Below are 15,024 nucleotides of genomic sequence, written 5' to 3'. Positions count from 1 at the left end.
GCTACCACACAACTGCCACAGACTTTGCCCCCTGCAAAGGATGCCTTCTAGAAGACACACCAAGATAGCAAGACACAGACACAGAAGTCATGAGTCCCTGTGCCAGCATTGTGGGATAGCATGTTAAGCTGCTAGCTACAAAACCAACACCCCATGTGAGTTCCACGGATGCTCCCCGTGCTGTATACCCACGTGGGAGACCCAGATGAAACTCCTCACCTGGCCTTCATGTGGCTGAGCCCCAGCTGTTGCAGCCATTTGGAGAGTGAACCAGTAGATGGAAGATCTCTTTCTCTCTTTATCTCACTCATTATCTCTAACTCTGCCTTTCAAGTGAAAAAAACAGAGAAGATAACGAGGAAAGGAAGGGAAAGAAAAAAATCATAGGTCCCAGAGAAGACAGGCATCTTCCACTAGGATTGGAGAACATTCTAGGGAGTCAAGATGAGACAGCCATGTTTGCTAGGCTGGGAACTAACCACCTTCTGCCCGTATTCCCAGCATCCTTTGGGCTGAGCTATCGCATCTCATCCGTGCACATTGAGGCTCCTGCACAGCAGTGCAGGGCATTCTAGAAAATTCTCACCCACCTGCCTTCCTCTGAGTTGACACACCTCCTGGGAGAACCCACTGCTTCTGGGGCTGCAAACACCACTGCTCACTGCCTTCCAGTTCAAGAAGCCAGGTCAGGGGTTAGTCTACTACACCACCATGCCGAGCCCAGACCGATGCTTCCATATCATTTAATTCCCTCTACCTTGTTCTTTCAGTTACAAAGAAGCAAGTGGTGGTGTCTCCAACCACAGTACATTGGTCTGTGTGTGTGATGGTTCTGTGAGCTGTTCGAGCCATCTGCTGGGGTCTGGGCTGTCCCCGGGGTATGGAGGGGTCGGCAGTGGCTCCCTGTGTCCTTGGAAGCACTGTGATCAAGAGCAGGCACACAGTGTTCTGTCCTCTGTCCACTTAGAGAATCCACTCGTCATCACCACAAACCGCCCCTCCTGTGTTTGGTTACAGCCCGTAGTCTGCAGTCTACTTTGCCCATTAATAGCATAGATATTCCATAGGTTTTTCTTTATCGGTGACTATCTTTTTACCTTTCTGTGTCTTTATAATGGTGTCCTAGTAGACAATGTGTACTTTCTATACAAACTGACAATTGCATCTTCTACTTGCAATGTTTCACTGTCATTTAATATTATCATTTAATATCATCAGTGGTAAGGTTGGATTAGATAACCCATGATTTTATTTTTACTTACTTCTTTTTATTATTATCATTTTATGATACAGTTCCATAGTCCCTGGGATTTCTCTTATCCTCTCCCCAATTCCTTCCCCCCTCACTGAGTTCCCCTATATCATTACTATAGTATGGTGTTTCTTACACAGTCATATATCCATGGTTGTGGGCATGGACAATGGCAGAGAGTCCAGTAGATAATCCGTGACTTTTTTAAAAGGACTTATTTTTATTTGAAAGGCAAATCAGACTTACAGAGAGGAGAGACAGAGAGAAAGATCTTCGAGCTGCTGGTTCACTCCGCAAATGGCCAGAGCTAAGCCAATCAGAGGCAGGAGCTTCTTCCAGGTCTCCCAACGTTCCCCGCCATCCTTTGCTGCTTTCCCAGGCCACAAGCATGGAAATGGATGGGAAGTGGAGCAAACTGGGACATGAATGGGCACCCACAAGGGATCCCGGCTCTTGCAAGGTGAGAATTAGCCAGTTGAGACATTGCACTGGGCCTAATCCATGATCTTATTCTTTCTTCTCTATTTGTTCCACCTGTTCATTCTTCCTTCTGTTTCTCTTCCGTTATCTTATCTTTTTGGCTTAATTAATCTTTTTAATGATTTTATTTTAACTCCATTATTGACTTAAGATTTAATCTTCATTATAATTGTTAGCAGATTCCCAACAAACATCTTTAGTGACATAATTCTGTATTCAAGTAATTTCTACTTCATTTGTTATGTAATAGTATGACAAGTGTGTTCCTAATCCTTCCGTCCCACCATTTCTGCAGCTGTTATCATCTTCCACGTCTGCTATAAATATACGAGACATGAAAACACATAACATAAAAACATATAAAGCCTACAGCATATAAACATGTAAGACATATAGCATACATCTAACACACGCAACATTAACATATAAGCATATAACTTGTTGCTGCTCTCTTCACTGTAGATTCCTCATAGCGGTTTTTTAAAAAGAAAAAAAAATGCTATTTTCAAATTTATTCCACTTCCATCACTGTTAACTGTGTAGGTGCAAGCCTCTGTATCTTCTTCCTGAACAATCTCCCTGGACATTTCCCACGGTGCGTGTGGGTGGATGTGCTTGAGATGGTGAAGACAAACTTTATTTCCCCTTCTGTCTCTGTGATAGCGCAGCTGCAGACAGAACTCCACATTCGCAGATTCCCTTCCTCTCAGCACTTGGAAAGTATTACTCCATTATCTTCTGGCCTGCCGTTTCATCAGGAAAGCCAGCCACCGTTCCCATCTTGGTTGCTATGGAAGGCACACGGTTTTTATGGCTGCCTCCAAGATCTCCTCTCTGGTTTTCCAGGCATAGGATTTATACACCGACATTGTTTGGTGTTCTCTTCTTGGGTCTGTTGGTGATCCTTACTGAATTTCGACAAGTTTTCCCATCGCCTTTTCCTAACGCATTCCCTCTGTCCCCTTCTCTTCTCCTTTGGGGATGACAGGACTTAATACTGCCCCGTGGCTGTGGGGCGCTGTGTTTCTCACCTCCTGCCCCACCCTTTCTTCTGTCCCCATCAGGGTAGTTTCTGCTGGCCGGTCTGCATCCACAGCCGCATCCAGCCAGCTGACCTGGCCACTCCCAGTCGCTCTAACTCGCGTCACTGTTTCCCTGTGATGCCCTCCCGATGTCTCCCTGCTGAGGTCGGCCACCACATCCCCCGTGGCATCCCTTCTCTCAGTCAGTTGTGTGTGAGGCCCCCATCTGACAGCATCCATGCCTGTGTCATGTCTGAGCCATGCTCCGCGACAGCTTGCGCCCGTGTCAGTGGGCCCTGCCCTCCGTAAGCAGCGCTGTTGGTTTTGAAAGGAAATTGTAGTTGGTGCGCCCCCACACCCCTGTCCCCGCAGAGAAAGGACAGACAAGTCTGTGGAGGACGCGTCCTCCGAATTGTCGCCAGCGTCTGTGGCATGAGGCTTGCTCCCGCAGAGAGGAGCCTGTGTCACACAGCAGCTTCCCTTCCTCTCACCCCTCAGGGTCCACACTACTTCCCCAGCCCACATTCTGCTCTCTCCAGCTTAACAGTTTCAGCTGAACTCCTCTGGGAGTGCATCTTTCCTTGACTCTGGACTCAGATGGTCACCTCATGGCTTCAGTCCCGTAGCTAGAGATGGGTTGCACGTTTGCAGTTTTTCTAACTTGCTTTTCACATTCCAAACAGAAACAGAGGCCCCCATTCTTTCTTTTTTTAAAACAAGTATGCAGAATAAGTTCAGGTTAGTCTGTGAGGAACTCTCCGTGTTTCCAGGCTAAAACGCAGAAAAAGCCCTGTCAAAAAGAACATAAAAAGTGAAAAATCCTTTCCTATTTCGCAAAGCACTTGCTGTTGCGGACATCTGCCACAGGAGGGCAGCCCGCCGCGTGGCCATCCCCCTGCGGAAAGGGAAGTGTCCCTCCGAGGGGCCGACACCCGCGTTGGGCCTCCCCGGGCTGTCCCGGCCCTCTGCCGAGAAGACGCCTTGGGTTGGGAGGCGCACAGGCACAGGCACCACCAGGCAGGAGGCAGCAGGTGCGGGAGGAAGATGTGGACGATCTGGGTGTGTGTGGACCTGTGCTGGTGTCCACACAGTCATCTGAAACAAGCCAGCATAGCAGTGGCTTTGTCACCGAAGCTTGGGTCCCAGGCGGGTCACCTAGAACAGGTGTTCCCATGGGCAGGCAGCTCTTCTCCCAGGGAGTGTCCCGGTCTTCCAGAGGACGTGTTAGGGAGAGGAAGTGAAACTGCTAAAATCTTACCCTAACAGGCCTGCGACCCTACTCCACGTGCGGTGGGGGGAAGGGGCCAATAGATGCGTTCCCATAACAACTCGGAGAGGGTGGGAGGTGTGGACGGCCCAACCCTCAGGGTCCCTCTACTCCGCAGTTAGCTACATCTGGCAGATTGTTCCAAGTTTGCCGGGATTTGAGAACCTTGGTGGCAGTATTTGGGGCGAAGGGGAATCTCCTTTTCCTGCATGTCCATCTGCGTGGGGGCACCTGGACCTCTGAGGGGACAGGGCCAGCTGGGCAGAGCTCCATCGGGGCTCTATGTGCAGGTGGCCAGCCAGGCAGCCCCTCACTGTTGGTGCAGGGTGGTACCATGTGCCCCTAGCCTGGGTTCAGCCCATAGCCCAGCCCGCCTCAGGTGCTCCAGTACCTGCTAACCCATGTCCTGAGCAGGGGGGCTGCTGCCAGGCTCTTAGGCACCTGTGTCCCACCACCGGAGGACAGCACCAGCGCAGTCTCCCATTGCTGTTGGCCCTTTAGTTCCAGGTGAGTCATTGAGAGATCCTCCCTGAGCACTGCCACACCCAGAGGCCTAGCCATCATTCCCTCCTGCCTGCCCGCCATTTACCTCTCCTCCTCCTGGGGATCACCCTTCCCTGACCTACTCGCCTGCCCACCTGCCCCGGCCATGAGCTCCCTCTGGGCCAGGGCCTGGCTGCTCCAGTGGTGCCAGGCAGGGGTTCCAGCCATGCTCCGTGAAGCCACAGAGCAGCAGAGCGCAGCAGAGGCCCTAAGTGGCACACCCAGTGGCTCCCCAATTCTGGAAGGACAGGGAAGGCCCAGCCCCCTGGCCACTTGGAAGTTGCCCTAACCGTGCGTCTGTGGCCCTGGGTCCTCCCTCAGTGCCCATAGGGACAGCAGTAGCAGATTATTGCTTAGTGGTCTTGAACCAGCGTGGGCACACACAGACCCTGAGGCCAAGGGGCGCAGGCCTCCATGTTTACCCACAGCTGGAGGAGGGGGAAGTGTAGCCCTCCTGTGGTGTTGTGTGGGGACTCCCTTGTGGGGGAGGGCGCTGCCTAGAACGAGCCTTCTCTCTGTTCCAGCTGTGATCCCCCTGACAGACTGCGAGCACAAACTGCTCCCCCTGCACTTTGCTGTGGATCCGGGCAAGGACTGGGAGTGGGGCAAAGACGACAGCGACAACGCGCGACTGGCCCAGTAAGGCCGGACCCTGCCCACCCTGCCTCCTTCCCCTCCTGGGGTCCCTGCTGCCCCCGCTCCACCGGGGACGGGCGGGAGGCCAGGCCTGTGCTTCACTGAGGTTTGTCCTCCACTCTTGTCAGCCTCATCCTGTCGCTGGAAGCCAAGCTGAACCTCCTGCACAGCTACATGAATGTGACGTGGATCCGGATCCCCTCAGAGACGCGGGTGAGCCCTGCCACCTTCCCTGCCACCTCCTCAGGGGCACCTGCAGCCCAGGGAGCCCGGGGAGCCCCACCCACCCTGCTCCAAGTACCTTCACTTGGCACCTGGTGTGTGAGCAGGCATGGCCGCATGGGGCGGGTTTTTGTCCTTTACTTTTCCCCACAGAAGGAGAGGTGTAAACACACCCACTCAAAACAAACTGCAGGCAAGTCACAACACAGAGCTATCTCTGCTGGGATCGGAACACGCTGTGCTGCCCTGCCACAGAGCAGAATTAATTACCAGCTGTGTGTGGGTCCCTGGAAAAGCCAGGGAGCCCAGCGCACCCCCTCCCTGGGGCAGCGCGCTGGGGGGTAGAGCTGGCAGGGGTGGAGAGCTGCGGGGGAGCACCGTGCTGCCCCTGCTTGCAGAGCCTTGGGGACCGGCCTCAAGAAGCTGACAGATGTTTTTGTAATCTCAGTAGTCAACCCCCAGGGCAAGGGCTTCACAGAAGCCGCCTGCAGATAACTGGTCCTACCCAGGCCTCGGTTTACTTAGGCTTCAAGCGGGGCCTTGGAAGGAATGTTCTGAGGTGCCCCCCCCCCCCCGGGAATGCAGAGCAGCATCCGGCACATTCATTCAGGGATGCTGGGGGCGCTCACAGCACGCCCACACTTCTGCCCTGACCTGCTCTGGATCCTTTGGGCTCCCAGCAGGCTACCTCTGATGCCCCGTTTTTAACAGATGGCACAAGTGAGTCAGCTGCTCAGGACTCAAGTGCAGGGCTCAGCCTGGAGGTGGGCAAGAGCCAAGCCTCGGGAGGCAGCGAGCCACCTCCTCAGCTCTTCCGGAGCCCAGGAAAGCCAGTTTCAAGGACACTGTCTCCGGCTGCATGCAGTGGCCAGCAAGACGGGTCCTGCCCGGTGACACTCTTGCGGATCCTCTGTGCCCTCCTGGGGAGGTGTCCCCTCAGAGCAGCAACAGGTCCACCAGGCCTCCAGCAGCACCCCAATCCTGGTCTGGCCCATGTTCCCACCATCCTTACCCTTCCTGTGGCTGGCTGAGCAGGGTTAGCACCTCTCATCCAAGGTGTCTGCTGAGGTGCCCTCCTCCCCCACCGCCCCGTGTCACGCATGCCCACAGGAGGCCAGGCCTGGGAACGGTCACATCCTTTCTACCCAGCCCTACTTCACACTGCTTCTCTGTTGTCACTCCACACAAGCACTCAGAAAGGTGTGGCATCCCAGGGGGTCTGTCCCAGGAGCTCAGGAGTAGGGCTCTGAGGGCCAGATGTCTATATCCTGCCTGGAGGGAGCGTGACAGTGTTTGTAGGAGAGACCTTGTGTGCAGGTAAGCCATCTTCCTCTCCTGAAGACCTCTGCCGTTACAGTGGAGGCCATCCTGGGCCATCCTGGGCCAGTGTGGTCCAGCAGGCAGCTGCAGGGGGAAGGGGTGCATGGCAGTTCTCTCTGAAACTTGTCAGGGCTGTGGGGCTATGTGCACCCCAGCCACAGGGCCAGATTGCACATACGGATGCGGAGGACCCTACTGAGCCTTCCCAGACACCTGCAGGCTCCTGTTTTCATTAGCACAGCTGATCAGGGCCAGTTCTCCCCTAGGCTCCCGTCATGTCGAGTCAACCAGGACAGCAGTGGGTACTGGAACGGCGAGACTTGGGGACGGGGCTAGGCTCAGCTGGTGGTGGTGGCCTCCTTAATGGCCTCTCCCCTGCCCCGTCCGCCCTCGCAGGCGCCCCTGGCGCAGCCCGAGTCCCCGACGGCCTCAGCAGGGGAAGACGTGCAGTCCCTGGCCGACTCGCTGGACTCTGACCGGGACTCCGTGTGCAGCAACTCTAACAGCAATAACGGCAAGAACGGCAAAGACAAGGAGAAGGAGAAGCAGCGCAAGGAGAAGGACAAGACGCGGGCGGACTCCGTGGCCAACAAGCTGGGCAGCTTCAGCAAGACGCTGGGCATCAAACTGAAGAAAAACATGGGCGGCCTGGGCGGCCTGGTGCACGGCAAGATGGGCCGCGCCAACTCGGCCAATGGCAAGCATGGCGACGCCCCCGAGCGCGGCAAGGAGAAGAAGGCCAAGTCGCGCAAGGGCAGCAAGGAGGAGTCGGGCGCGTCGGCCAGCACGTCGCCATCGGAGAAGACCACGCCGTCGCCCACGGACAAGACAGCAGGCACGTCGCCCGCCGAGAAGGGCAGCGGGCCTCGCGGCGACGCCTGGAAGTACAGCACGGACGTGAAGCTGAGCCTGAACATCCTGCGCGCCGCCATGCAGGGCGAACGCAAGTTCATCTTCGCCGGCCTGCTGCTCACCAGCCACCGGCACCAGTTCCACGAGGAGATGATCGGCTACTACCTGACCAGCGCGCAGGAGCGCTTCAGCGCCGAGCAGGAGCAGCGGCGCCGCGACGCAGCCGCCTCGGCCGCCGCCGCCGCCACCGCCGCCGCCGCCCCCGCCGCCTCGTCCTCCTCCACCGCCGCCTCCAACTCCACGGCCAAGCGGCCGCCGCGCAGGCCGGACACCGAGAGCGCGCCGGGCCCCGAACGCGCCTCGCCGGGGCCACCGGCCAGGCAGCCCACGCAGCTGGTGCTCAGGCTCAAGGAACGCCCGAGCCCCGGGCCCGGGACGGGCTCCAGGGCGGCCAGGGCGGCGGCGGGGGGCGGCTCGGCCTCCCCGGGCCCCGGCGGCGTGGGCAGCGCGAGGCGCGCGGGCGCCAGCGGCGGAGCCGCCCAGGGCCGCAGCCCGCCGGCGCCGGGGCGCCAGAGCGTCATCCACGTGCAGGCGGCGGGCGGCCGGGACGAGGCGTGCGCGCCGGCCGTGGGCCCGCTGCGGCCGTGCGCCACGTACCCGCAGCAGAACCGCTCGCTGTCGTCGCAGAGCTACAGCCCGGCGCGCGCCGCCGCGCTGCGCACCGTCAACACGGTCGAGTCGCTGGCGCGCTCCGGGCCCGGGAGCCTGCCGGCCGCCGCGGGCGCGGCCGAGCACAAGTCGCAGACCTACAGCAACGGCTTCGGCGCGGCCCGCGACGGCCTGGAGTTCGCCGACGCCGACGCGCCGGCCTCGCGCTCGAACGGTGAGTGCGGCCGCGGCGGGCCCGGGCAGCGGCGCTGCCTGCGCGAGAACTGCGCCTTCTACGGGCGCGCCGAGACCGAGCACTACTGCTCCTGCTGCTACCGCGAGGAGCTGCGGCGGCGGCGCGAGGCGCGGGCGGCGCGGCCCTGAGCCCCGGCCCCCCGGCCCTGCCGTCCGCGTCCTTTTTTACACGCCCCGGTCCCCCGGCCGGCCGGCGCCGCGTGCTGTCAGTGCTGTGTACGTGTTTGGTCCAACGTTCCTAATGGTGCCTGAACCTACACTGACGCCACTCAGGTAGTAGACGGATAGGAAACAAGTCATACTGTGGGAGAGTGTGTGTGCTAGCCTAGCCTTCGCCTCGTACCGTGGAAACTCAATAGCCATTGCCAGAGTATTTTTGTTCCTCGATAAGAGAAATAAAGAAATTCGCAGCCCTTTGTTTTTAGAAGGGAGTGTTTTACATGCTTTTTTTTTTTTTTTTGGTGTTTTTTTCCCCCCCTAACCCGACGACTGACCTCTTCCAGCCAGCGGTCACTCGTGTGCGGTTGGTAGCACCCCAAGGTTTAAGAGCAAACACGCGGCCTGAGGGTGCGGGGCCCCACGTCCATGCCCTCCCATTCCTCCTGCCCCCCCCCCCCCCCGGCCCTCCGAGAGGGAGCAGCCACCTCACACCCACCGACGCTCCCCAGGGGTCTCCGCCACCCTGGGCCAAGCCTCCCTCCCCTTCCTCACCCTGGCTCGAGCAGCGGCCACACTGCCATGCCAGCCGCACGCGGCCTGGAGCGGACACTGGACAACCTACCTCGCGGTGCGCGGGGAGGGTGGTAGCGCTCACGGTTCCCGGGGCAGCTTACGGCGCAGGAGCTTTCCAAAGACAGCGCGGGTCCAAGCATCCGGGTCATAGCGCTAGGCCCACATCTGAGCAAGTGGGTGAGCTGCCTGCTCTCTCGGAAGACCCCTCCTCAGCGGGGAGGCCCTGGATGGTCCCCGGGAGCTGGGCACAGTGCCCTCAAAAAGAGGAGCCTGGCACTGACCTTGGGTCCCTGGAAGTCCCTACTAGGCTGCTTGGAAGCCCGGTCTACCCCTTGTTTCCAAAGGCAGAGGACCGGGAAGGATCCCCACCACCACCACCCACCTGCCTGGGCCTGGGCTCAGCTAGGCTCAGGGGCGCCCGGGCGTGGGGCCCTGCCTCGGTCACACGTGGAGGGAACAGCAGCTCCAGTCCCTCAACAGCCTCTTTTTTTGGTGCCTCCTACATTTCTTGAGGAAATAATAATAAAACAAAAATAATGTGTCCTTAGCTACCCTGTCCTGAGCAGCAATATATGCAGCCTCTTGCTTTCAACATTACCTCTGGAGACCGCAGGTCTTGGCCAAGGACACAGAGGACCTCACCCTGCCTCCCCAAGGGCGAGGCTTGTTTCCAAGACAGAAGTGTAAGGGGAGTAAAACAAAGTCCTCACTCCCACGAGGAATGCTTTAGCACCTGTGAGAGCCTTAGCCCAGCCTCTGATGACCCCCACGCAAGGCACAGGGCGCCTGGCGGGGCTCTGCGTGTGTGGGACATTGAACCCCCGTGACACACAGAGCCACAATGCAGAAAGAGAAAAACAATGGCAAGGGAACTTTTTGTTTTTAACTGGTTTGAAGACTTATAAAATAACCCTCCCATCCTTCTTTCTGTTTTTTCATTACTACAGAATGTAGGGCTTTTTGTAATTTCGGTTTTGCCTAGGTGGTTCCTCTGAGCAGCATAGACCCACTAGACGGAAGCGGCTTCTGTGGTTCGACTTTCTGTGCTGAACAACACTGTCAGGGTGACGTGCGTGTTCCTGGGGTCTCTGTCACAAAACCAGCCGTGATGAGACACTGCCCCTGGAGGTGCTGTGGCCGCTGTGGGCAGATCGCTCCTGTGATACCACTGGACGCCTCACTTCCAGGGCAGACCCCCCCCATTTCAGCTGTGCACTGTGCAGCCAGAAGCCAGGCTCACACAGGCAGTCAGGGAAACATAAAGCAAGTTTGTTGCTCTTGTTTCTTTTTTTTTTTTTTTAACATTGATAGAGCCAACAAAAAATTCCCAAAACTGTCTAAGAAAGTCTTTTTCTTTTTCCATGCTTTCTGCCACATTAATAAAAAGAAAAACAAAAAGGTGAGGGGGAGGAATCATGAGGAAACAGAATAAAAATTATCTAGTGTCACACAGGAGAGCCTTGCAAATACAGTATAATGCCTATGTACGAGTATTGTTATTTAAAAAACAACACAAAAAGCTTTGTGGCCTATTCCGTCACCTTGCATCTCCACCTGCTGACAGGTGCACATGACCATGAACAGAGCCGGAAATTAAACCACTGGCCACCCCCAAGCTCCAGCTGCCGTGTCAGGGGCCACAGCCTTTCAGCATGGTCACCAGGCAGGCTGGCCAAGCCAGGGCACCCGGCAGCTGCCACTGCCTGCTCCTGGCTGAAATGCCACGTCTCTGCCCCTGTCGCTTCCGAATAGCCATCTCCCTTCATGAGGGCCGTGCACCTGCCCTTGCTCTCCACAGTGTTGAAATTGCCAGTGTGAGAGCGTCTGCTCTGGTTAGAGACCTCATGACTTCATCACAGGGCGGCCAGGCCCCAGGGGGTCCCGTGGTTTACAGCTAACCCTGCCCCTCTACTCTGGCCCAGCTCCCCTTTCTGGGAAAGTGACAGCAGATTTCCAGAAGGATCCAGATATTTCCAACCTCCCTTCGGAGGTTGTTTCCAAAGTTTGCTTCGTAATTCTTGCACATCCGCTGTGTAAATGCTTTAAAAAATATATTAGATATTGTTAAGGGAAGGTGTTTTTCAGTATATTCTGTAGATGTTTGTGCTACCTTACACTGAAATTTTACATGCCAAGTTTCAACTGTATAAAGACATTATTTTTCTGTTAATTTCAAAGTTACACAGAGCAGTCTCCTACAGCCTTCTCAACCCGGGGCTGTCCTGGGGCAGAGCAGTGAGGTAGGCCAGGGCCCACTGCGGGCTCTCGGGGTGACAGTAGTGGGCTGGGACCCCGCTGCTGGCTCTCGGGGTGACAGTGGTGCCTGAGGCCCCACTGCGGGCTCTCGGGGTGACAGTATTGGGCTGGGACCCCGCTGCTGGCTCTCGGGGTGACAGTGCTGTATGAGGTGGGCCGGGGCCCACTGCGGGCTCTCGGGGTGACAGTGGTGCCTGAGGCCCCGCTGCGGGCTCTCGGGCTGACAGTGGTGCCTGTGGTTTGTGTGGACACTCCCTGAAAAGGGGGGCTGTGCGCTCGCCATCTGCTTCTCAACAGGAAGTGTGGTTTCCCTCGTCCTGTTTGTGGATTTTGATTCTGCTCCTCCGCCCGCTGAGTGAACTCACCTGACCACCTCACAGATCACTGTGGACTTGGGAGCTAGTTCCCCCCAGTGGCGTCAGAATCTATTCCTTCACAGATTGAATGTTTCCCAAATGATGGCTCAATTCCAGTAGCTTTCAGTTCCAGGAATTTGGTGGCTAAACCTGCAGAGAGGCTGCAGCTCAGCCCTAGGCGCGCCCTGCAGGGCCCTCACCGTGTCTCCAGTGGACGGGCCGTGGCTACGGCGCCTTCGCTGCCTTTGTGTCCACAATTTATTTTACAGACTAACTCTATTTTGCAAAACCAAACTTGACCTAGCAAAATATATTTCACACTATTTAAGAAAAAGGGCTGTACCTATCAGTGGAGGGAATTTGTGCAAGAAAAAAAAAAAAAAAAAACTTTGCCAAAAACCTGTGTTAAGTTGTATTGTGTGTGAGTCCTTTCCATGCGCCCCCACACCTGGCGTGCAAGCCGGAAGTGGTCACTGCCCACAGGGGTGTCTTTCTTCCGACCCGATTCTCTTTATCCTGGTGTGGACTTTACATTCCTCCCACAGTCTTTCTCTTTTCCACAGCACTTGTAACAAATACAGAAAGTGTGTCTGCACGACAGAGTGCAACCCCGTCTTGTTTACCCCCACCGGCTCCAACTTCTGCCCTGCTGACAGCAAGTCTGATCCTGCAGGAACAAGGGCCCCGGGGTGGCTGGAGCCCCTGGTACTGGGAGCCAGCAACCCCTTCTGAAACGCCTGCACATGGAGACCCCTGGGGACCTCCTTCCCTTATCCCTCTCTAGAACAGGACTGAACCATTGGGGCGTGGCTCACCAACTGCTGTGACCTCAGCTTCCTGCGCCTCGAGTTCCATGGTGCTGCCCCATGTTGCTCCCCAGCAGGTGTCTGCAGTGCTGTCTGGTTGACAAGAGGCCAGGTCCAGGCCAGTCTGTCTCAGGAGGCCAGCACCCACCCGTGATGCCCAGAGCACCCACACCCACCCCAGCAGGCTCCCTTGCTCGGAGTACCCCCAGTGCAGCACAGGCTTTCCAGAACAGCTCGGAGCAGCGTGCAGGTGATACATACACGGTCACACGGTCACTTCTCTCCATGCAGACCCCTTCTCCCTCCCCAATGCACTCTGGGGCACAGGGGAGTCAGCAAGGGAGAGACCCTGCAGGGATAGCCCCGGGACCCCCAAACGTGCCATCATGCAGCACTCCACCAGGCTGTGCTGAAAGCACCTGATCCTGGGGGGCGACACCACAGCCATTGTCTCCAGACACGCCAAGGGATAGCACTGTTTCCCTGAAGGATATGTTGGCATTTGTATTTTTACTGAGTCTTGGCAAAAAAAAAAAAAATATATATATATATATATAAAATATAAATAGGTATATATAAATGAATATAAATAATAAACCAGCCCTAATTATATCTGTTCAAAATGATACACATTGCTTTTACTTTTTTTATTTCTCAAGAACATTTCCAAGAGATAAATAGCTATTATTGTTATTATACTTTAACATGTGGTGGCATATATGCCAATTTTAATATTAAAATACAAATGGACATATTAAAACACATGGACAAAACCCAATATCAAAGTGACCTGTTAGTGCCATAAGGACCAGGAGGCAAATCTTGGGAACAGGCCTGCGGACACTGGAGGATCACACAGTTTCCCATCCCCAAAGCCACACCCTCACCAAGACCCCCCTGCCCAGTACCACTGCAGCAAGAGACACAGGCTCTGCCCCCTTCCGCCATGCCAGCTGTAAGCACCAGGCAGCCTCTTCCCTCAACACCTTTGCTTGTGCTGCTCCTTCAGTCTGGAACATTATTCCTTCAGAGAGCCACTCTGCTCTGTACTACCTGCCATCTTGGCCCAGTGTCACCCTACAGCTAGGATCTTACAGACTTGAGTGTTAGATGCACAGCACATGCTCCCTGTGTGCACCTGTCAGTGATCCATACACTTCTTTTAAGCCTGTCAGGCAAGGGATGTGAGCTCCCTGCAGGCAGGCATATGTGTGTGTCTTGCTTATTGCAGCACCTGGTGCCTACCATAGTGCCCAGCACCTAATGGACACTAGATAAATGTTCATCCAACAAAATAAATGGCGAGTTCGATAGCTGTTGAGGAGGCTGGGAAATGGCCATGGGAGCATCTCTCAAGCCTCCGATTCTTCTCTAGTCCCTGACAGTGGGAGAATGGCAGCTGGAATGTTACCCAGCTCCCATCCCCAGCCCAGAAACACTCGGTGGTGACAGATGGTAGCCCAGCTGCCATGGGCACTTGCTCCTGGGGCAGCAGAGCCTCCAGTGGTGACTCTGACCATCTTTCTCAGTAAGAGGGATTCTCAGAGCTGTTTGCAATGGAGGTGAAAACTGGTACCCTACAGGGTAGCTCCCCATCATTTGCGTCGGGCTGGGTCCCCTTACACTCCCTCCATCAAAACCAAATAGACCTGGACATGCTAGAAAACCCTGGTAACCCACTTCCTGGCATCATCCAGTCCTCAGCTGGCACCTGCCAGGCCAACTTGGGAAGGGAGGCCACCAGCCCTACAGAAGGACTGAGCTCAAGGTCATGGAGGAAGAGGAACTGACCATCCAGACTGACCAGGCCAAGGGAGGACCACTGCCCTGAGAGCTGGGGGGGGCATGGGGACACGAGAGCCTGGGCCCCCCGGGGCTCTAGCTCTGTCACTGCTGGGTGGGCATGAAGAGCCATGACCCTGACCCCACAGAGCCAAACCACACCAACCTCCTTGAATTCAGGTCCCGTGGCAGGCAGGCGGGTGACTGCACCCCCAACATCCTCCTCCTGCCTGTGGATTTCCACAGAAACCTAACCTTGGTGTTTACTCCTAGGTCATTTGGCCAAACATGTTTTCCTCTGAATAGTTGTCGGCAAAATACTGTTAGAAGCTGCCTATCGGACCTTTGTCCCACTGTGCCCTAAATCGAGAACTCCATCCTCTGAATCCTCTTCCACATCTTGACCACCATCTCTCTGGGTGCTGTGTTGTAGGGTCTCTCATGGTTGGGGGTGTTGAGGTCTCCCCCAGGATGTCCCCTCTGCACCTGCTTAGCAGACAGCGCACACACCCACTTACATGCTTGATTTGCCAGGTAAACAATGTCCCTTACAAGGCTGTCCAGACAGGGAGCATGCTCATTCCAGTTCTCAGAG

General features: G+C 56.0%; 1 protein-coding gene across 2 annotated transcripts in view; it reads left to right on the top strand.

The window, feature by feature from the left end:
• Positions 1–8,626, top strand: part of OTUD7A (OTU deubiquitinase 7A) — a 112,959-nt gene extending 104,333 nt beyond the window's left edge. For both annotated transcript variants that reach the window (XM_040969742.1, XM_040969744.1), the window contains 3 exons: positions 5,089–5,203; positions 5,329–5,413; positions 7,139–8,626. In XM_040969742.1, the coding sequence (XP_040825676.1) occupies positions 5,089–5,203; positions 5,329–5,413; positions 7,139–8,626 (1,688 nt within the window). The remainder of the gene's footprint in view (positions 1–5,088; positions 5,204–5,328; positions 5,414–7,138) is intronic.
• Positions 8,627–15,024: the final 6,398 nt, after the last annotated feature.

Source organism: Ochotona curzoniae, unplaced genomic scaffold (assembly GCF_017591425.1).
Source record: "Ochotona curzoniae isolate NIBS_2020 unplaced genomic scaffold, NIBS_Ocur_1.0 scaffold_4701, whole genome shotgun sequence".
In the NCBI taxonomy this organism is placed as follows: domain Eukaryota; kingdom Metazoa; phylum Chordata; class Mammalia; order Lagomorpha; family Ochotonidae; genus Ochotona; species Ochotona curzoniae.
This window is presented reverse-complemented; position numbering and strand designations above follow the sequence as displayed.